Raw genomic sequence first — 21,705 nt, forward strand, 5'->3', positions numbered from 1 at the left:
AAAAATAAAAAGAGCAAACTAGTTTTCAGAACATCAACATCATATGGAACAAATTAATGTTATATAGCAGGACAGAAGTGATGAATATAATTGTAGAAAATCTTATTATGTTAGACATCTACAAATTTTAAACAATTTCAACTTGTCAACCTTCTTCTTATAGGTTTGCGTTTTTTTTTTTTTTGGGGTGAAATGGGGATAGGTTTGGAAAAATTTTAAGAAAAAGAGAAGATAGCCATTGAGAACATTTTTATATTTTTTTGAATGACATAATGAAACTATATATAATTATTTTGCATCATGCATAAAATCTGGACGTTCTAGATGTGCAAAATATTTGAAAAGTGTTAGAAAATGTGAGACAGATAGCTATTAATCACGTAATAATAAGAAATTATTAAAAAGACTTTAAAAATCTAATTGGAAAATCATACTATTCAAACCTTCATTTTCCTTTCTTTCTCGTACTTTAAACAAAGTTTCCTGTACTTTCAGATTTTGGTATGGCTAGAATAATTGGAGGTAACCAAATTGAAGCAAATAAAAATTGCCTCACTGGAACATAGTAAAAACATGCTAGAAAGTAGAGATATATTTATACATTCCAATCAATTACTTGCTACCAATTTTATATCTAAGAACAGTACAAGCTACAGGCCTTTGTAAGAAAAAATATAAAGGATATTTTTTGTTGATCTTTTTCATCTTATGTTACTTCAATTGCTACAAGTTCTTAAACCCTTAAATTTTGTTGTAGGCATATCAAACTCTCAGCATGCTCTCTCTCTAGCATACACACAAGGAGAGAAAAAAACTCCTTGATAGGATCACTTCAATTTTTTTATTTTTTATTTTTTTTTATGTATTAAAATCATATCATGTATGGATTTAAACCGCCTAAAAAATTATAGAATTGAAGAAATTTTTTAAATTTTTTACTTAAATTAGAGAAGCCCAGTAATTTATACATTTTCCTTATCTGTTGGTAAATAGTATTGCATACGTAACAACACACCTTAACAAATACTATCAATAAAAGTAATGAAGTTTGAAATATTTGTGTACAAGTATAATATGAAAAATGTTTGATATACGTTATATATGTTTAATAATAGAAAACGTGTATTTTTCAATGTATTTTTGTTTGACATGATATATTGGATATATATATATATATATATATATTTTAAAGGTACTTTAATAAAACTCAACAAAGGATATATTATTATTTATTTATCATCATTGGTTTATCACTTGAATCTCAGTGGTTGACTATTCAGTTAAACAATCACTTTTTAGATGAACCTAATAACAATTATTCTACTACCACAACTTTTGCAATAACAGATGAAGTAGACTACAAATTTTTTTATTTTTTTTTATTGAATTAGATAGATAATGGAGGAGGTGATATAAAACACAACAAATGATATATAATTATTTATTTATTATCATTGAGTTATCTCTTGAACCTAGTTGATTGTTGGCGGCTCTAGGAATTTTTTTAGGGTGGTCATTAAAAAACTTAAATTAAAAAATAAAACTTGAATATATTAACATCACCAAAAAAAAAAAAAAAAAAAAAAAACAGTCGCAATTACATAAAGTTTTAAAATTTCCTTCACAAGATTTCATATTTTGAAATCTTTGTATGATATAATAGTTTTACTATCAACGTTATCAACTACTTTTTCAATATACACAATTAAGCAATTATTAAACTACCGATCTCTTTTTCAATTAGTAGCATATTGCCTAAATAAGTAGCAATATAAACAAAATGCATTACCTTTTTAAAAAAATGTATCACATAAATCCAAGAAATTCGACTGAAGAGTAAAACAAGCATAACAGAATAGTTATTTGAAAAGTGTGCATCTTTTTAATAAAAAAAAATAGCGATTTTAAAATATACCATTTGAAAACACAATTTAAAAAATCACAATGAAATGCTTGATTTGGGCTTTTAGGCTAATTTGCTTATTTGAGCAATTTTTGAAAGTGTTATGTCCACAACATTTTTACACTTACACACCAAAGCCTAAGTGGTAAAGTTTTTACTAGCTAATTCTAATTTGAACATGTCACTAAAATTATTTTTTTGTCCATGATTGCTATTTAAGATTTATTGCGAAAATGTTGTAAACATAGCATTTCTCGCAATTTTTTGGTTCAACATACAATGATCCAAAATTTTGGAGAAGTTGAATTTAATTTTTAATAGGCTCAAATTGTTATTTAAGGTGTTCAAGTTTTTTTAGGGTGGTCAAGTTTTTTTTTTTTTAGAGGGGTTAACAACCCAAATTAATTTAAAATTCAATTTTTTAAGGTATTTTTCAAAAAAATTTCCAAGTCAGGATGGTCACATTTGGCGCCTCCCTTGACTGTTAGCAATAAACAACCACTATTTAAAGAACCCAATAATTACCATTGCACACCTTTGGTGTAGTAGTCACTTTACAATTATGAGTATTTGTGAAGTATGGGGGTAAGAGTCAAAGTTTAAGTTTTCAAGAGGGAGCTTCACACCTATACACTTAGATTAAGTTAGTGTAGAATTTCTATTTTGTATATAAATAAATAAATATATAAACCCAATAATTTTTCTTCATTAGTCAATGTACATCCGAGTTCTAGGGTCAAAAATTGTTACCTAGACTTAAATTAAAGTTGCCAAAGAAGACCAAAGTTTTGTCAAGTATCTTTCACTGAGTAATACTATTAACACATAAAAATGCACAATTTTGTACCACAATTTTTCATATGGCGAGTTGTGATTAGTAGATATATAATTGTGGGCCATGTGGAGACACATTTTTACCACTCACAACTCACCACACGGTGAGTTGTAACACAAAATTGTGCATTTTTTATGTCACCATAGCATGACTCATCTTTCACTAATGTGAACGGGTTTTCAAGGTAAACGTGATTAAGTGTGTGATCATTGACAAGTGGACAACAGCTTGCATACGTCCTCATTTAATTTTATTTTTAAAAGAAGAAGAACTGACTTTTTTTTATATGGCTGTCAAGCTCTCTAGTCTATACCCGCCGGTCAGCCACAAGTCCTTTTTTTGACTGAAGAAGGCAGTTCCACAAGTCCTATTACTATTATATTTGTTAAAAATAAATAAATAAAAGAAGCTACGTCCAAGACTTTCAGATTGTATGGCTATCAAGCTCGGGATAGGATCCCTATGGTTCAAATTTCTCCCGTTTCCTCTGGTTTTTATCCGGATGCAAGACACGTGTTAGAAAAAAAAATAGCCAAAGGCACAAAACAAACCACCCAAGGATCAGAACATAGCATTATTTTTCCTTCTTTCTCTCTCTTCTTTTCCCCCCCGTCTCTTCACCTGAGTTTACCAAGCTACTGTACAAACAAAGAAGAAGCCACAGCCGTCAGTGTCACACCATCAGCTAGTTTTTCTCCATCCTTTCGCGAAACCGACGTTGCAAATCTCTTCTTCGGCCTCCGATGTGTAAAACCCAAGAAGCCGGCGTCCATCTTCAGCCTCACGGGCCTCCACGTGTGGCCTGAAGTTTTGCCCCCATCGAAGATCGCCGTTGGCTGTGTTGCTCCAATTCCGAAGAACGCATGCCTTCTTCCTGCACTTTTATATCTCATAAAAGGTTTGCTTTCAAAAACACAAATTGCTAATTTCCTAACCGTTGGATCATTATTTTTACACGTCACTCATCATTTTGAAATGGGACGAAACTGGAGGTGATCCTTTATAGCAGCCAGTAAGGTCAGCCACAACTTATACTCTTCATTAGCAAAAAAAAAAATGATGAATCCTGCTAAAGGGTCATGGAATACATTGCTGCTTCTCTCCCTTCTTGTTTGCCCAATTTGCATTTCCCTTGACACCATAACACCAGACCAACCCCTCAAGGATGGTGATGGTCAACTTCTACTCTCAAACCAAAAAACCTTTGCGCTTGGGTTTTTCAACCCCGGCAGTTCCAGTCACCGCTACGTTGGAATTTGGTATAACCAAATTGCCGAAAAAACCGTTGTGTGGGTTGCAAACAGAGACGCTCCTCTCAATGATACCTCCGGAGTCCTCTCCATCAACGGTAAGGGAAGCCTTGTACTCCACACCCAAAACCAAACCACTCCTATTTGGTCCACCAATGTTTCTTTTTCTGTCTCATCCACAAATAATTCAATGGCTAAGCTCTTAGATATAGGAAATCTTGTTTTGGTTCAACGAGACAGCCAACATGTTACATGGCAGAGTTTTGATTATCCCACCAATACTGTGCTTCCGTTTATGAAACTTGGGCTAGACCGGCGGACCGGGTTAAACCGGTTCCTAACATCTTGGAAGTCCAAAGATGACCCGGGAATTGGCAACTACTCATATCAATTAGTTCCAACTGGGTACCCTCAGGCATGCTTATACATGGGTCGGACTCTATTATGGCGTGCTGGATCTTGGACTGGCCTAAGATGGAGCGGTGTACCCGAAATGACATCAAAATTATTCAATGTTAGCTTTGTGAATAATCAAGAAGAAACCACCATTATGTACAGTATATTTTCAAATTTAGCTGACCCCAAAGTTTTTCCTAAAGCAATGGTCGATGAATCGGGAATTGTGCGACGATCCTTATGGCAGGAGACTAGATGGGTCGAATATTGGTCCAGCTCACTAGCGTTATGTGATAAGTATTTGAATTGCAGTCCAAATAGTTATTGTGACCCATACAATGAGGTCATTTTTGAGTGCAAGTGCTTTCCTGGATTTGAACCCAAGTCATCTCGTGATTGCGTGGGGGAAAAGCAAGGAGTGTCCATGTGCAACAATAGAGAAGGTTTCGTGAAGTTGGCACATATGAAGGTGCCAGATACTTCAATAGCACATGTGGACATGAGTTTGAGTATGAAAGAGTGTGAGCAAAAGTGTTTGAGGAATTGTTCTTGTATGGCTTACGCAAGTGCAAATGAGAGTGAGGGAGGGATTGGTTGCTTGACATGGCAAGGGGACTTGGTGGACGCAAGAACATATGCTGATCTAGGACAAGATTTATATATACGTGTGGATGCAATTGTATTAGGTACTCTTTCATCTTTTATCTTTAAAATTTTAGAAAAACATTTTACAAAAATACATTCCATTTGGTGGCTAGGTCACTGGTCTGGTGAGCTAGGCAAACGATGTCGGTACTTCAGTGGTTGGAGCCATCGCTCCGACGACCAGTGCCAACATTCTAGTGGCTGAAGCCATCACTCTAGCAACAAATGCTAGCAGTCTGGTCACTGAAGCAGCGTGTCAGATGTTCGATAACCAAAGCGACCATTCCAATGACCAAAGACACTGCTCTAGCGGTAGTTGCCTAATCTTGGTTGTTTGCTTGAAAAAAATTATTTGCCATACTAAACACCTAAAAATCATATTTGTTTTACTTCAAAACAAATAGAGTGTTAGTGAAGATTCATGTCTATTGTATTATTTTAGTCCAAAGTTTATATAGAATACTAATCCAACATATAATTTTCCCTGTGGTATTTACTTTAAAGTTGATTTAGGTCAAAATATTGAAAAATGGTTTTCTCCATTTAAAACAGATCCATTTCAAATTATATAGTACAAATCTAAACGAGTATTACATTCCATATGGGAAAGAATTTATATATGGTTTTGTTAAATTATCACAAAATATCAAAATTTTCACAATGTCTACCTTATCTATTTCATAATAGTTCAAAACTTAAACAATGTGTGGAGAAGTAAAAATTATTTAAGAGCTGTATACACCTAATAACACAAGATTTCTACAATTATATTCATCACTCGTAGTTGGTCCTCCTACTACGTAATACTTGTTTTTTTTTTTTTTTTTTTTTTTTTTTTTTTTGTTACAATAATGGAGAGGGAAGATTTGAATTATGATTCTACTTATATTAATAAGAAACACTCTTGTTGTTTGACATTGTTGTTAGGTTTGCAAATTTTTTTTTTTTGTTTCTTCTTTTTAACATATTTTTAGCCTCAAAAAAAGAGAATCACATATGGCACTTGACATTGTTGTGAGAACATGTTTGCTTTTTTTGTTTTGTTCTTTTGATACGTTGGACCTCAAAAAGAGAATCACATTTTCTCCTTTTTTAAAAAAATAATAAAATCACATGTTCTCCTTAAACCCATTGTTTCATCCCTACTCTCATTTTCCTGTAAAATTGCATCAATAATAACTATTTATGTTCAATCAACTTCTCAAATTTATGATGTCATTTGAATAATTTTTTTTTTTACTCAGCTCAATATGCTAAGAAAAATGGTCTTACTCAAAAAAAGAGGATGCTGGCAATTCTGGGAGTTTCTATCGCTGTAATGTTTCTTCTTGTAGTCCCAGTTGTGTATTGTTTTGTAATGAAGAAGAAGAAAGGTAAGGAAGTTTAGAGCAATTTTTTTTTTTTTTTTTAAAACCTATTTCTATATTTATAAGGCCAATGAACAAATGCTCCCAAGATTACTCCAACACTATGTTTCAGGATTTATAAAAGAATAGGTAGAATTCATAGATCATGAGAAAATTGAATAAAATGGTATGGAACTTGATTTATTTTTCAAGCGTAGAAGTTGATAAAAGAAAAATGAAAGAGAACTTGATATATTTTGTTATTATACTCATAATCACTTCTTTGAATCCAAAGAAGGTATATTGAAGCAGCCAAGGAAAATTTTCAAATGCTTCTTACATAAATGTCAAATTCATAAGAAAGAACACTCGAAGACAACATGATCACAAATTCCATTTGACTTCTACAGAAAACATACACGAGCACCATTGTACCCCATTTTACAAGCCTTTCTTGGGAGGGCAACTTGTCCTTCACTGCCAGCCAAAATATGAAGGACTTGTTAGGAAAAGCTGCTTTAGACCATACCAGTTTCTACCATTCATTGAGACATACATGTTTCTTATTTAATTTTACTCTGAATTGCAATCCGTCCTTCATTGCCAACCAAAGACAGAGTATCAAGGAATGCTTAGAGGCAGTTGCATTAGACCATACCACTTTCCACCATTTAGTTGTATCCATCTTATTTCTTATTTCACTTCAAGTTGAAATCCATGTGACTTTTCCATATTTAGATGAAATCTAGTACATTGAGTTGTTTTGAGGTATGTTTGTGATCCACTTATTTTGCTGAAATTGAAAATTTTTGCTGAAAGTACTGTAGATAAAGATAAAAAATTAGCTATAATAATACAGTGAGACTCATGAATAGTAGTAAAAATAAGCTGAATGTTAAAATAAGTTGGCAAAAATAATCTTTGCCAAACAACACTTAGTTAATTTTAATTAATGAAAATAAGCTTGTAGGGTAGTATCTTTTGATCTGATAGGTTTCCAAGGCTACTGCATTTCTTTCAGAAAATTGGATACTTTTGCAAACTCAGAAATTGCAGTATCATACACCACTTTATGGACAAAGTTAGGGATCAAAACACCTTCAGGGTGTCAATTATCATGCCACATGGACAATTTTTTCACCTTTTTAACTAAAAGCTTGATGAATAGCCCATCCAATTCCCTAACATTTTAAGATTTTCTCCAGCCCCATCAGCAGGTCTGAGGAACTTTCATCTCCCATAAGCACTTACCTCTTAGAAAAGTGCATTTTAACCAAATGGGATTTCCTGTCAATGATAAATAGAAAATGTAAACTTCAATTTTTCCTCTTATTTTTTACTTTTTCATTCTTTTATTTTAGTGTGTTTCTTAGTTTTATTAAACTAGGCTTTTGTGTGAGGATTCCTAATTGGACAAATATGGTTACTAGCATTATTAATTATTTGTTTTATGACAGAGAATAGGCATATCACATATTCATATAGTGTTGACTCTACTTTACCATACTTCGAAGACTCTCCAAGTAGAAGGGACCTCGATGGAACTAGAAGAAATTCAAATTTGCCATTGTTTGATCTAAAAACCATTATTGCAGCTACAGATAACTTCTCTATTTCTAACAAGCTTGGCCAAGGTGGTTTTGGCCCAGTTTATAAGGTAGTCTCATTGAACAAGTTCCATAATTTGCACACTCTCATTTTAAGTGTGTTTATGCATCATAAATTCCATCATGAATATTTACAGGTACTCATTGAGTACGAATTTATTGTGTGCAATTGGGCTTCCCCAAATAATTCACCAGGTTGAGTTTCTTTCAACAACTGTGCACTATGACAATGATATTTGGACTTTAATTGCAGGGTTTGCTACAAAATGGAATGGAAATAGCAGTAAAAAGACTATCAAAATGCTCTGGACAAGGAATAGAACAATTCAAAACAGAAGTTGCACTAATTGCTAAACTCCAACATAGAAACCTTGTGAGAATTTTAGGTTGTTGCATTCACAAAGAAGAGAAGATGTTGATCTATGAGTACTTGCCAAATAAAAGCTTGGACTCTTTCATTTTTGGTATGTCTTCTTTTTCACATTAACCTCTCTCATCATCACTAGAAAACGATCCTCCCATTACAAACATATCAGTTCTTAGTAGCAAGATTTTATACCTAAGTAAAAAAGCACGAATGCAATACAATCTAATCCAAGTTCTCATTTCTTTCTTCATTTAGATGAAACAAAAAGGTCATGTTTAGATTGGGGAAAGCGATTTGAGATTATTTGCGGAATTGGTCGAGGGATCTTATATCTTCATCAAGACTCAAGATTAAGAATTATCCATAGAGATTTAAAGGCCAGCAATGTTCTACTTGACAATGCATTGAATCCAAAAATTTCAGATTTTGGTATGGCTAGAATTGTTGGAGGAGATCAAATTGAAGCAAATACAAATTGCGTTGTTGGAACATAGTAAGTATAGTAGAAAACAAAGATATACTTTTTTAACCGATTACTTGACTACCATTTTTACATCTAAGGAGAGTCCAAACTATAAGCCTTTGTAAGAAAAAAAAATATTAAGGATATCTCTATAATTCGTTTTCATATTGTGTTACTTCAAATTTTACATGTATGTTAGTGCCCAAAGGACTATCTTCAATCATTTTATGTTGAGGTTCAATATCTTCCTTTTCATTGTGCTATGACAGTGGTTATATGTCACCTGAGTATGCAATGCAAGGACTATTTTCAATAAAGTCTGATGTATATAGTTTTGGGGTATTGCTGCTAGAGATCATTACTGGCAAAAAGAATAGTACTTATCATCATGATGGTCCTTCCTCAAATTTGATTGGACATGTAAGTACACTTGCAAACAATGACTACAAAATTAAGTCTATATTGTTGAGCCTAATATGTTTAATATCTTGTCTCAGGTTTGGGACCTATGGAGAGAAGACAATTTCATGAAAATGGTCGACCCATTACTAGATGAGGCATACCCTACTAATGAAGTTTCAAGATGCATTCAAATTGGGCTTTTGTGTGTGCAAGAACATGCAATAGACCGGCCAACCATGTCAACTGTTGTTTTCATGTTGGGTAATGACACACATCTTCCTTCTCCAAAACAACCTGCATTTATTTTGAAGAGTACTTACAATAGTACAGATAGATCAACTAGTTCAGCATCTAATTCAGTAAATGAAATAACACTTTCTACAATTAACGGTCGTTAAAACCCCAAACTATTTGTAGCAAGTGTACTAATATTCCATTACAACATAGGATTGAGTTACTCTAAGTCTACTCTAAATTACAATTTTTTTTTTTTTTTGGTATGAACAATTGAACATGATGTATGCACTTAAAAATTATTACCAAAAAAAAAAAAAAGATAATGTATAATATTACAGAAACTGTTTTTTTTCCAGAACTTGTGATGAAATCACTACCATCTCCTTTAGCTTTTTCTTTCAAGTGGTTTATGAAATTAATATACAAAAAGTTAATTGCGTATATATGTTCTGTGGAGATAACTTCATTGGTTTTCAGAACAAGATCTCCAAAGTTACAAAGATCTTTTCTTTTGGTGTGAAATTTACTAAGTTTAACCATGAAGATTTAAAAGAGGAACACTAAATGCATAATACTGGAATTTAATTTGGATTTCAGGGTGTTTTACTATTGATATGCTTGGGTATGGCTAATATGTAACTTAAGAGAACACTTCAAACCAAGACAATATTACCAAATAAGTTAGAACAACAGTTTATAACTTTGATGGTAGATCCTCTTGTATAGCAAGGAGAAGTGCAAAGAAATGACTGACAAAAGGTTATAACCATTTCCTCCTTTTTGCTTAAATTTGGCCCAATTCTACTTTTGTGGTCACTTATATTTGTGAAGGTGAGAGTGTGTCATTCTCTACTTGAAGTCACTTGAAAAAATAAAAAAAGTAAACTAGTTTTCACAACATCAACATCGTATGGAACAAATTAATGTTATATAGCAAGACAAAAGTTATGAATATAATTGTAGAAAATCTTATTATGTTAGACATCTACAAATTTTAAACAATTTCAACTTGTCAACTTGCTGCTTATAGGTTTGCATTTTTTTTTTTTTTTTTTTTTTTTTTTTTTTGTGGGTGAAATGGGGATAGGTTTGGAAAAATTTTAAGAAACAAAGAGGATAGCCATTGAAAACATTTTTATATTTTTTTGGATGGTATAATGAAACTATATATAATTACTTTGCATCATGCATAAAATTTGGACGTTCTAGATGTGCAAAATATTCAAAAAGTGTTAGAAAATGTGAGACAGATAACTATTACATCACGTTATAATAAGAAATTATTAAAAGGACTTTAAAAACCTAATTGGAAAATCATCCTATTCAAACCTTTATTTTCCTTTCTTTCTCGTACTTTAAACAGAGTTTCCTGTACTTTCAGATTTTTTGGTACGGCTAGAATCATTGAAGGTGACCAAATTGAAGCAAATACAAAATTTTCTCATTGGAACATAGTAATTGTGCTAAAAAACAGAGATATATTTATACTTTCCAATCAATTACTTGCTACCAATTTTATATCTAAGAACAATACAAGCTACAAGCCTTTGTAAGAAAAAATGTAAGGGATATTTTTTGTTGATCTTTTTCATCTTATGTTATTTCAATTGCTACAAGTTCTTAAACCCTTAAACTCTGTTGTAGCCATGTCAAACTCTTAGCATGCTCTCTCTGTAGCATACACACAAGGAGGAAAAAAAAAAAAAAAAAAAAACTCCTTGATAGGGTCACTTCATTTTATTTATTTATTTATTTTTTTTATGTATAAAAATCATATCATGTATGGATTTAAACCACCCAAAAAATTATAGAGTTGAAGAAATTTTATAAATTTTTACTTAATTTAGAGAAGTAAAGTAATTTATATCTTTTCCTTATCTGTTGGGAAATAGTATTACACACATAACAACACACCTTAACAAATACTATCAAAAAGTCTCTATCAAAAAAAAAAATATATATATATATATATATATAAATAAAAATAAAAATACTATAAAAAAGTAGTGAAGTTTGAAATATTTGTGTACAAGTATAATATGAAAAATGTTTGATATACGTTATATACGTTTAATTCTAGAAAATATGTATTTTTCAATGTATTTTTGTTTGACATGATAAATTGGATATATATATATATATATAAATCAACAAAGGATATATATTATTATTTATTTATCATTGGCTTATCACTTGAATCTTAGTGGTTGACTATTCAATTAAACAATCACTTTTTAGATGTACCTAATTTGTATCTATATATACCTAAAAGCTAAAGCATAACATTTATTGTCAAGACTACAACTTCACTTAATATTTTTTTATTGGATGTAAATTTTGACAAATCCACCATTAGATTACAGTATCTTCTCAAATCCTCCATACTTGCAAAATTTCAAAAAAATCAAATATCAAAAGCAATGTCATCACTTAAATCTTTAAATTTTGAATTTTTGTTGTCTAAAATTATACATAAAAAATAAGTTTATAGATTAAATAGTAAATAATTTCTAATTGATATGTGTTTTAAGAACATAAAGAACATACAATTTAACATTTAAATTTTCAAAATATGTAACCATGTTAATTTGTTTAGTGAGAGTTGTAGCCTTAGGCTACAGCTTAGTTTGTAGTCAAATTTTTCTTTAAACTTTGATCTCCTTAACAATATATTAGATCTTTACAAACAAAAAGAAAAAGCCTAAGAAAATTTTTATGGAACTAAAATTTTGAAAAAGATGTAATTTGCCGCATTAATAATAAGATTTTCATATAAAGATTTCAAAATAAGAAAATTCAAAAAAAAAAAATTGTAAGACTTTATGTCTTTGTGTGCATTTGTGTATGTGTTTTTATTTATTTATTTAATGGTCAATATGAAGTTCTATTTTTATTAAATTTAAGTTTTTTAATGACCACTTTTTAAAATATTGCTAGAGCCACCACTGACCATACACATGGCCACATGAATTAAAGTCTTATTTTGAAAACACAACTTTAAAAGGACTGTTTACAGAATGTGTAATAGTGAGTGTATAACAAGATTTTCTCTTTCTACAATATACAATTGAACAAGAAGCCAGGCCCATTTATATTTTTGCTAGCAATTTGAATAAAAATGAATTAACTAACCATTGCGCACTCTTAGTGCGATGATCATTCTACAAGTATAAGTGTTTGTAAAGTGTAGGAGATAAGCACCAAGATACAAGTCTCTAAGAGGGAGCTTCACACACATATATACTTAAGATTAGGTTAGTGTTTTTTTTTTTTTTTTTTTAATTTTTTTATTATTATTTTTTTATAAAGAAAAAAGGAATTAACTCACAAGGTATAATCCCAAAAAATTGGGATCAGACATGCACATGCTATTGTATTTTCGAAGTTAATTATTTTATTAAGGTTGTAAATAAACAGAGTTGACTGTTTATAAATAGTTCAGGTTCAACTTGTACAAAAACTTGTTTATGTTGACTTAAATAATAAATGAGTCAAACTCAAGATCATATTTAAGCTAGACTATTAAACAATTCAAACTCAAATATAATATTACGTCCATGAACAAACTTGAGTATAAAACTCGATAAATAAATAAATACGTATAGAGTTATATATAAAAGTAAAATTATATTAAGTTTTATAAATAAGCTTAGAAAAGAGACCAAAATATTATTTGTAATTTATTAATAATATAAATAATCCATTTTGTAGTAAAATTCATATATAATTTTTAATAAGACAAGGCTAGTAAAACTAATTTGTATAAGTTCTTACATAAAATCATATTTAACAAACTCAAATAATATAATTTTAAATATAATCTTGTTATTAATTATTAGCATATATTATTATAGGGTAAAAAATTCCGAACGTGGTGTATAGTGTGTATTCACTATAAAGGGGGAAGATGTAAACTAATCTAGTAGCTTGTGAATAAACTCAAATTCATTTGACAAGAAAATAAACCAAATTTAAACACGCAATCTAGCTCAAAATAGAAGAGTTCAACTCATTTTGAAATAAAATTAATTGAACCATTCATGAACACGCACACAAGTCAAGTATTAAAAGCGTGTGTTTGTGGTGCATATGATATTAGTGGGAATCACTGGGTTGTTGAATATCACCTGATATTATATAAGTTTACACAAAAAATAATTTATTATACAGGGGTAGCCAATATAGATCATTGATCAATTCATCTCCAAAAATAAGTTTCTAATAGTAGACACTTCTAACCCTACACAAAAAAATAATTTATTATACAGGGGTAGCCAATATAGATCATTGATCAATTCATCTCCAAAAATAAGTTTCTAATAGTAGAAACTTCTAACCCACCGTCCTGAATTTAAGCCAACCATAACCTGATCAACTTTGATGCTGAAGTACTTCCGATCTTCATCTCTCACTGCCACAGGTTTGCACGAAGTGAAAACACCCACAGCCATTTTATGGTAGTAGAACTTTGGCATCACAAAACTCGCCTCATGTCGAGGGCCTATAAATTGGAGGATACGGCTGTACAAACATTTTCTTCCTCAATAATCAAATAATTACCTATCTCTTGCCAGATGGTTCATCAATATCCATGAATTCACCAGTTACCCTGCACATGTGAATGAATGATGCATCTTTTAACAAATTTTTCATTAACATGCCCAAATTTAGATCCTTATGACTATGAGAGGGAGAGAATTGTAGAGCACTATATAACAAGAAATCATTAGATGAGTGAACTGAAGAATGTGGCAACTATGATTATGCATGACAACTTGCACCAGTTTGTATCTCTTGCTCTATTCTTTTTTCTCAGTCAAAATGACAAGAAAATTTGCTGTATGATTTCCTAAACATAATTGATGGACTCCTCTTAGAGAGCAGATACCAGTTGCTTCCTTTTTTTTTTCCCCTCCATTTCTGAGAAAGAATTGAACAATCTTTGACCATCTTCAAAGAGCAAGTTCAACTAATTTACAATTGAAGACATTTTTTCCACCAAAAATATTTCACTGAGAGCAGCTATTCTTTGCAATTACTCTCTTCTCTAATCCTTGCTCTTTCAAATAAAAACACAAATATCTTGTTACATGGGAAAATAATTAGTCCCAAGGTCAAGCAGAAGCTACTAGTGATAATTTATAAAAGTAAATTGTGACTACATATTCCCTAATTTGCCATAAGAATTTAATAGCCAGTAAAAGTCAATTCTTTTGATCCAAAAGACTCTAATGGCGAAGCATAAAAGCATACCTATTGTACAACAAGAAGGCATCGCCTATGGTTCCAGCAACCTTATTCCGAACCTTCCGAACACAAACCTGCAGTTACAACTTAGGAAGTTTACAAATATATTCCCTTGTGTAATAACAGTGACGAAGACAAAAAGAATACTCACTTGTACTTGATCAACTGGCCCAACTGCTGGATCCCGATTACGATGAATAACAATCCCATTGTCACATTTGTTTATAAAGTGCGCACTTCCACTAATATCATACATATTAGGAGGACCGCCAACCCAATGGTGCAACTGTAAAATAAGGGAAGAATTTAGAAAGTAAGAGACTCTGGAACAAACCAGAGGTCATGGTAGCCAACCTGTCTAGGATGTGCCACAAACCAAACATGACAAGAGTGATGTTGAGCAAAACGCTTGACTTTGGTAAGCATCTGACTCACATACTCCGTCTCAGTCCTGTCACAAATAAAATGATTAAGCGCTGGTAATGAACTGTAAATTATGGCACGCAACATAATACAAATGTTCAGAGCAGAATAGCAAGTGAGAAGAGATATCACTATAAAACTGAAGTTCACTAGAAAAACTTTTGAAGGACACTGTTTTTGTTATCCAAAACACTGCTTAGTGGCTAAGAACAAAAAAGGAAGAAGTAAACAACACAACTGCTATCAAGAACAGCAACAAGGCCAGAAAGAGGAGACCTACGGTTCTGAAAAAGTTAAAAAAACATTTGGCTAGTTACAAGAAAGATGAGAACCTGGGATAAAACTGGGAGTCCAAGCATAAGGGGAGATGATTTCATCGAGTAAAAGGGGCATAATGAGACCTGGAAGCAATTTCAGGTATCTTCTATAGGGCCATGATCACTAGTTTCTTCCCATGACAAGCTAAAAATCTTAGTTGCCATGTTTCCATACAAAAAGTGAAGTCCAAAGAAATAAAGGCTTCAGCTCCACCTGAATTCTGGTGGATGAAAGTCACAAATTGATTTGGAGTGGGCTCAAATGAGATGATCTGATGATCTAAGTAAAGAGCTCTCAGGCTCAGCTCATGGAAGATAGGGACTTGAAGATTGTCAGGTCCCTATTTTGGAGTAGGGCTCCAAAAAGATGATTTGTTCAAGATTTGCATGATTGCAGCTTGGATGGCTCATGACCTGCACCTGCTCAGGTTGATAATGGAGATTGAATGGTTAACTCTTTACAACACGAGTCAGATAACTTAAAGCTGAGGTTCGAAGTCACACCTGACTACAATTTTTTTTTACCAACAAGTAATCTTTTTCGTTATCTGCCTAAAAATATATTAAGGCATAAAGCTGACAAAATGTAATAAGAAGTCTTCAACATCTGGCACTAGATATTAGAGAAGTTCAATCTTTATCACCTTTTATGTATCTTATGACAAATAAACCATCTTCTCTACTGAAAGCACACAAAAGACGCACAATGGAAGGCAATGAGTCGCAGACCCCTCATGTAGTCTATCAAATTAGTATAGACTTGAGAGTCTGTGAATAGTATTTGGTGCTTAGTATCTATGGTGATATGTGTTGTTCAGAATTAGGGCTGAAACTGAAGTCCTCTTTCAGATTTGGTTATTGACAAATGACTCAAACTGAAGTCCTCTTTCAGATTCTTTCATATGTGCAGGCCCAAACTCAACTTTTGTATCATGAGCATATAACATTGTGGCTCCATTTATTTCTACAAAAAATGTTTTCAAGAAAATTACTTTTTTTTTTTTTTGGTCTTAGACCCAGTGTATCCCCAAAGCTTTCAACCAAGAGACTAATTACTGTCGCAACGGGTGGGTAGAGGTAAATCGCTGGCCCAGGGAGTTTTTCCAAGGTGCTGGGGCTCGAACTCGGGCTCTTTCACCTCCACTCAAGATAGCCACTTCGGGACTGAGTGCCCAACCACTCAGCCAATCCCACTGGGTTTGAAAATTACTTATTTTCTAGAAAACTGAATCATTTCCTGTGTTTGGTTGTGGCTTTCAATGCTGAAAGTAAGTCAATTTTTTTTTTTTTTTTTTTTGGCCTTGCACAGAAAATCATTATATTTATTGTAATTCCAAAACATTATATGAACAAAAACTTCATTTCCACCCTATTAGATTTGCTTGATCATTGTACTCTTCAACTTTAAGCTTGATGTACCCATAGTATACACCGTGTACTTGGGATATACTTTCTGAATAATAAATTTTGTTACTTATTAAAAATTAACTATATAAACAAAAAACTTTCATTTACTGAAATAGAACCCAAATGGGATTTTTTTCTTCTTCTATTTTTTAGGCCATTTGAGAGACATAAATGGGAAAACAAAGCCCAAATTCGGAATCTAAGCAAAAAATTAAGTGAGGAAGCAACAGATTTAAGCAAAAAAAGGTATTTTGGAGAAGTCAATGCTCGATCCACAACCAATCAACAGCGGTCCATGATCGGTCTGTGGAGAAAGAGAGGGTGAAGAGAAAAGTTACTATTGTAATTTTGTTTGTTTGTGTGTGTGTTTGGTGTGGAGTTTATTAGTGATGGTCTATTGAGTATATAACATTTTGGAAAACGCTCTTTGGTGAATTGGCTAGTTTTCCATTGACCATAGAAAGTGTTTTCCTTTAAATTGGCCAGTTCTCCGTTGCCCATAGAAAGCGTTTTCCATTAACTTGTGTTTTCCCTTGTACCAAAGTTTTCCAGAAAACCTAAGAAGCACGTACATGGACACAACACAAGACAGGTTAACTCATAAAATAAAACACAGCAGATTTAGGACACAACACTTGATAAATAAATATTTCTATGTATATTTTATATATCTTTACATATTTTGGGTTTATTTTAGTTTTAAAAATACGTAATAGTCATTAAAATATTTGAAAACATTATCTAAAATTAACTGAAAAGCAATAATAGATAGCAAAGAAGTACATTAATACCCATGTGTAGAGTACAATTCAACTAAAAATTAAACTATAATAAACATTAAAACTAGTGTTTAACTCTAGTATTATAATAACTGAGTCATAATAATTAAAAATATAACTTTTCTTTTAAAGGAAGAGTAATTCTTTTTTGTCGGTGTATAAAAAATAGGGATTAGCTAGGTTACGCTAGCCCCTGGGTAGGCTGCTCAGGTTAAAGTCCATCTTTTTTGAATGGAGCCAACCCTTTTGGATGCCCACCAGAGGACTCCTGCTAGCAACGGACTTGAATCTAGATGGGTTAAACGAAGTGTCCGAACCTTACCAGCTAAGCCAAGCCTCCGTTGGCGGAAGAGTAATTAATTAGAATGAAGGATCGCTCAATTGTGAGCGCCCATAGAGAATAACAAATGGAGACTCATGAGGTCAAAAATTCAACTATGGAACTACACGGCACCACCCAATCGAAGTACAAGATTCAAATAAAGATCTCAAAAACCTATTCTTAATATCTTGCATAAATTATTACTAAAAACATTTAAGTGTTTAACACTATTCACACAATTTGACATTTCATGATTAAAAGTTAAAACCATAAGCAAAAAATGTATACACTGTTCACAATTAAAAATTCAACCCCCCAAAAAAAAAAACCATGAGTAAATAAAAATAAATAAATAAATAAATGTAAAACCAGAGTAGAAGCTCCATCAACTTTGTTAGAATTATGTAGTTAAATGATTAAATTTTCTATATCCCATAGCTTAACCTTTTGGAACAATCGGTAATTTAACATGGTATCAGAATATCCAACCCACTGCTGTTAACACTCCGACCACCACCCACAATGATCACCACCGTTAGCCACCATAATAGTCGACCCATAGCTCTGATGACCCTAAACTAGCTCTGACAACTTCGATTTAGTGGCCAGAGGAGTTACCCAACGCTGGTGATCTCTCTTGGGTCTCGCGACACTAGATCAACGCCGCTTGACCGTGAAAGAGGCACAGTTTTACTCGCCCTCCCCTGACGACCCACCCTAGCCCACTCGCCGACCATTGCGATGCCGCTTCTGTGCCCTAGCGCCACTGCTAGAGTTTTCGAAACAGGGTTTCGGCCATGGATTGATTTGGTTTGATTTTATTATTTTTCTTCCCTACATTCTGAATCTCTGATTCCCGTTTAGGCAGTCTTGGGTTGATTTGTTGGACTCGAATTTTGTTGGTTGATGTTTAGCGGTGGATTGGACATGTTACTGTTGGTATGGATTGATTGCTGCCTTGATTGGAATTGTGTGTTGCTATTGGATTTGCTGACTGGTTGTAGCATAATGGTGTTGAGTTTGTCAGTGTGGTTCTTTCTTTCTTTTTTCCCAAGCTCACTAGCATATTTATCTAGTGTTAGTTTGTTCTTCAGATTGCTATTTTGGAGACCAAAGATAGTGTTCAGCCCCCTAATTATTTCTTATTTTCTGATATGTTATCTATTACTTCCATTTGTCTTAATGGAAGCAATTATGCTCAGTGGGCCTAGGCAGTTGAAGTGTTTCTTCTTGGTAGAAAGAAGTTTGATTACATGATTAGTGAATCCCCTGTATCTATGGAATCTAAATTTGCTGATTGGAGAGCTGAAGATGCACAAATTAGGAGTTGCTTGTGGAATAGCCTGGAGTCTAAGATCAGCAGTAGTTTGGTTTTCTTACCAACTACTAAACTTAGGGGTGTGCATGGGTCGGGTTGGGTCGGGTTGAGGAGATTTTTTGACCCAACCCACCATGGTGGGTCAAAAATATTTCAACCCAACCCAACCCGTCATATAAGTTCAACCCAACTCAACCCAACCCACATGGGTCGGGTTGAACCCATGGGTTTGACAAATTTTTATGATTATTATTATTAAATTGAGTAGAAAAAAATATATATACACTAATATATTAAAAAATCCTAAAGATTAGTATCAATGTAATTCTTTAAAGGCAAACAACACTAATGACTAAACAATAATAGTAATTTATTAGGATTTGTGTAAACTAATTGGCTTTTATATAGGATAGGAAGAATTAGCTATTTGAAAATTTTATTAATTATATAATATTATATATATATATATATTAAATTAGTATTAGTAGGAAGAACTGAGGAAATGCTGCTCTACAATTGTTTTTTTTTTTAAATTATTAAATATAATATAATATATATATATATATATATATATATATTTATATAAAAGTGCCCTACAATTGATTTAAAAAAATTATTAAATATAAAATATATTTTAAATATATATTAAATATGGGTGGGTCGGGTTGGGTTTGGCGGGTTTGTAATTTTATGACCCAAATCCAACCCAACCCGCCATAAAATTTTTTTTTGTAACCCAACCCAACCCACCAAGCCTTAAAAACCGACCCAACCCAGTGGGTCGGGTTGGGTTGGGTCGGGTTTGGTGGGTCGGTGGGTTTTCTGCACACCCCTAACTAAACTTGTTTGGGAACTAGCCAAGGAACTTTACTCTGGCGTTAACAATTTGAAGCGAATTTATGATCTTCATCAAAATTATTTCTCCTTGAGTTTGAGTAATTTGTCTTTGGACGACTATTATAACAAGTTTAAGGGTGTATGTGAAGAACTCAATATTTATCAGCACATCTCCTTTGAAGTTAAAACAATGAAGAAACAACGAGATTCTATGCATGTTGCTTGCTTCCTCCCTGGATTACCTAAAAGTTCGACTCCGGTGAAGTCCCAAATTTTAGCTAGTCTAGACCTCCCTTCATCGAGTGAAGTTTTTGGTTGACTTAGACAAGCCACATTATTTGAGTCTAGTATTGCCCCTTCCCCTAGCATTGATGCACTACCTTTTGGTGATAAATCTGCATTTGCCACTTATATGGGGAGTAATAGAGGTGGTCGTGGAGGTCGAGGTGGTGGGGGCCGAGGCCGTGGAGGTCGTGACCAAGGGAGCCATGGTAGTGAACAAGGGGGTTGTGGTAGAGGACATGGGCTTCGTAAGTGCACTTATTGTCATGGTGAGAATCATATAGTTGAATTTTGTTGGGAGTTGTATGCAAAACCCTCGGCTCACCAAGCTAGTTTTCAAGTTGAAGAACCGCCTTCACAGTCATTTCCACCAACATCCAGAGTAGTCTCTATACTAGAGGAAGAGTACAATCACCTCGTCTTTGCAGTCTAACTCCATTGGATCTGGTTCCACTGTTACTTTGGCTCACCACGGTACTTCCACTGCTTGTCTTGCCACTCAGGACCCTTGGGTCATTGACTCAGGTGCTACTAATCATATGATAGGTACCTCAGGCTTACTCTCCAACCTTGAGCACTCTAGTAATCTTCCCAATGCTACATTGGTAGATGGCTCAACCACCATAGTTTCTGGTTTGGGCATAGCTATTCTCAGTCCTAATCTTTCTCTCTCTTCTGTCTTATATATTCCTGATTTTCTTTTTAATCTTTTGTCCATTAGTAAGCTTACTAAACTTTTGAATTGTGCTATCATTTTTTTTATCCACTCATTGTATCTTTCAGGATCTCAAGACAGGGAAGATTATTGGTGGAGGGCATGAAGCTGGTGGAATTTATTACCTCGATTGGTGTGGTTCTTCCAATTTAGTGGCTTCTCATTTGTCTATCTTGCCTCTTTAGCATCATTTTTGCCTTGGCCATCCCTCTCTCTAGAATTTGAAGTCGTTAGTCCCATCGTGTCGTCAAATTGAATTCTTACAATGTGAAGCATGCCAATTAGGTAAACACCATAGGGTTCCAATAAACACCATCGTTAGTCCCATCGTGTTAGTAGTCCTTTTCATTTAGTTCAATCTGATATTTGGGTTCCAATAAACACTCCCTCATTGTTAGGATTTAGATATTTGAATTTTTTTTTTTTTTGAAAAATAATTACATCATGCAGCTAACCTCGCAACTCGAACCCTTTCCTCCCTAGATCCCAAGCACTTTGAGCATGGGGAGGTGCCAATTCAGAGCAAGAGATCCTGAGTTCGATCCCTATCTCCTCCACTTTAGCTCTCATTTAAATTCCTATATGTCAGGTCTTACCTATTAAAAAT

The 21,705-nt window shown here is 33.1% G+C and overlaps 2 protein-coding genes across 7 annotated transcripts in view; one reads left to right on the plus strand and one right to left on the minus strand.

The window, feature by feature from the left end:
- Positions 1-3,539: 3,539 nt before the first annotated feature.
- Positions 3,540-9,705, plus strand: LOC115982419 (G-type lectin S-receptor-like serine/threonine-protein kinase RKS1). Of its 3 annotated transcripts, none has more exons than XM_031105009.1 (7): positions 3,540-5,070; positions 6,274-6,402; positions 7,833-8,032; positions 8,236-8,446; positions 8,605-8,842; positions 9,082-9,232; positions 9,310-9,705. In XM_031105009.1, exons 1-7 carry the CDS (start codon positions 3,795-3,797, stop codon positions 9,610-9,612), a joined length of 2,508 nt encoding a protein of 835 aa, XP_030960869.1. In that variant the 5' UTR covers positions 3,540-3,794; the 3' UTR covers positions 9,613-9,705. The 3 variants fall into 3 exon arrangements, with proteins under 3 accessions (XP_030960869.1, XP_030960871.1, XP_030960870.1); XM_031105011.1 differs by having other exon boundaries at positions 8,773-8,842; XM_031105010.1 differs by lacking the exon at positions 6,274-6,402.
- A 3,808-nt stretch (positions 9,706-13,513) lies between these two features.
- The window catches only part of LOC115982424 (twinkle homolog protein, chloroplastic/mitochondrial), a 35,260-nt gene continuing 27,068 nt past the window's right edge, over positions 13,514-21,705 (minus strand). For 2 of the 4 annotated variants that reach the window (XM_031105020.1, XM_031105021.1), the window contains exons 19-22: positions 15,053-15,149; positions 14,850-14,984; positions 14,705-14,772; positions 13,514-14,060 (exon numbers count right to left, since the gene is read on the minus strand). In XM_031105020.1, the coding sequence (XP_030960880.1) occupies positions 14,012-14,060; positions 14,705-14,772; positions 14,850-14,984; positions 15,053-15,149 (349 nt within the window). In that variant the 3' untranslated portion in view covers positions 13,514-14,011. Of the gene's footprint in view, positions 14,061-14,704; positions 14,773-14,849; positions 14,985-15,052; positions 15,150-15,453; positions 15,859-21,570; positions 21,695-21,705 lie in introns of those variants that run through there. The other 2 variants (XR_004089616.1, XM_031105022.1) reach the window with 2 other exon arrangements.

Source organism: Quercus lobata, chromosome 3 (assembly GCF_001633185.2).
Source record: "Quercus lobata isolate SW786 chromosome 3, ValleyOak3.0 Primary Assembly, whole genome shotgun sequence".
In the NCBI taxonomy this organism is placed as follows: Eukaryota; Viridiplantae; Streptophyta; class Magnoliopsida; order Fagales; family Fagaceae; genus Quercus; species Quercus lobata.

What these genes read in the sequence shown, in the direction of transcription:
- LOC115982419 (XM_031105009.1), top strand. Translation starts at nt 3,795, where the DNA reads ATGATGAATCCTGCTAAAGGGTCATGGAATACATTGCTGCTTCTCTCC. An exon ending in TGTGGATGCAATTGTATTAG is followed by an intron (nt 5,071 to 6,273) that starts GTACTCTTTCAT and finishes TTTTTTACTCAG; the next exon opens with CTCAATATGCTAAGAAAAAT. An exon ending in TGTAATGAAGAAGAAGAAAG is followed by an intron (nt 6,403 to 7,832) that starts GTAAGGAAGTTT and finishes GTTTTATGACAG; the next exon opens with AGAATAGGCATATCACATAT.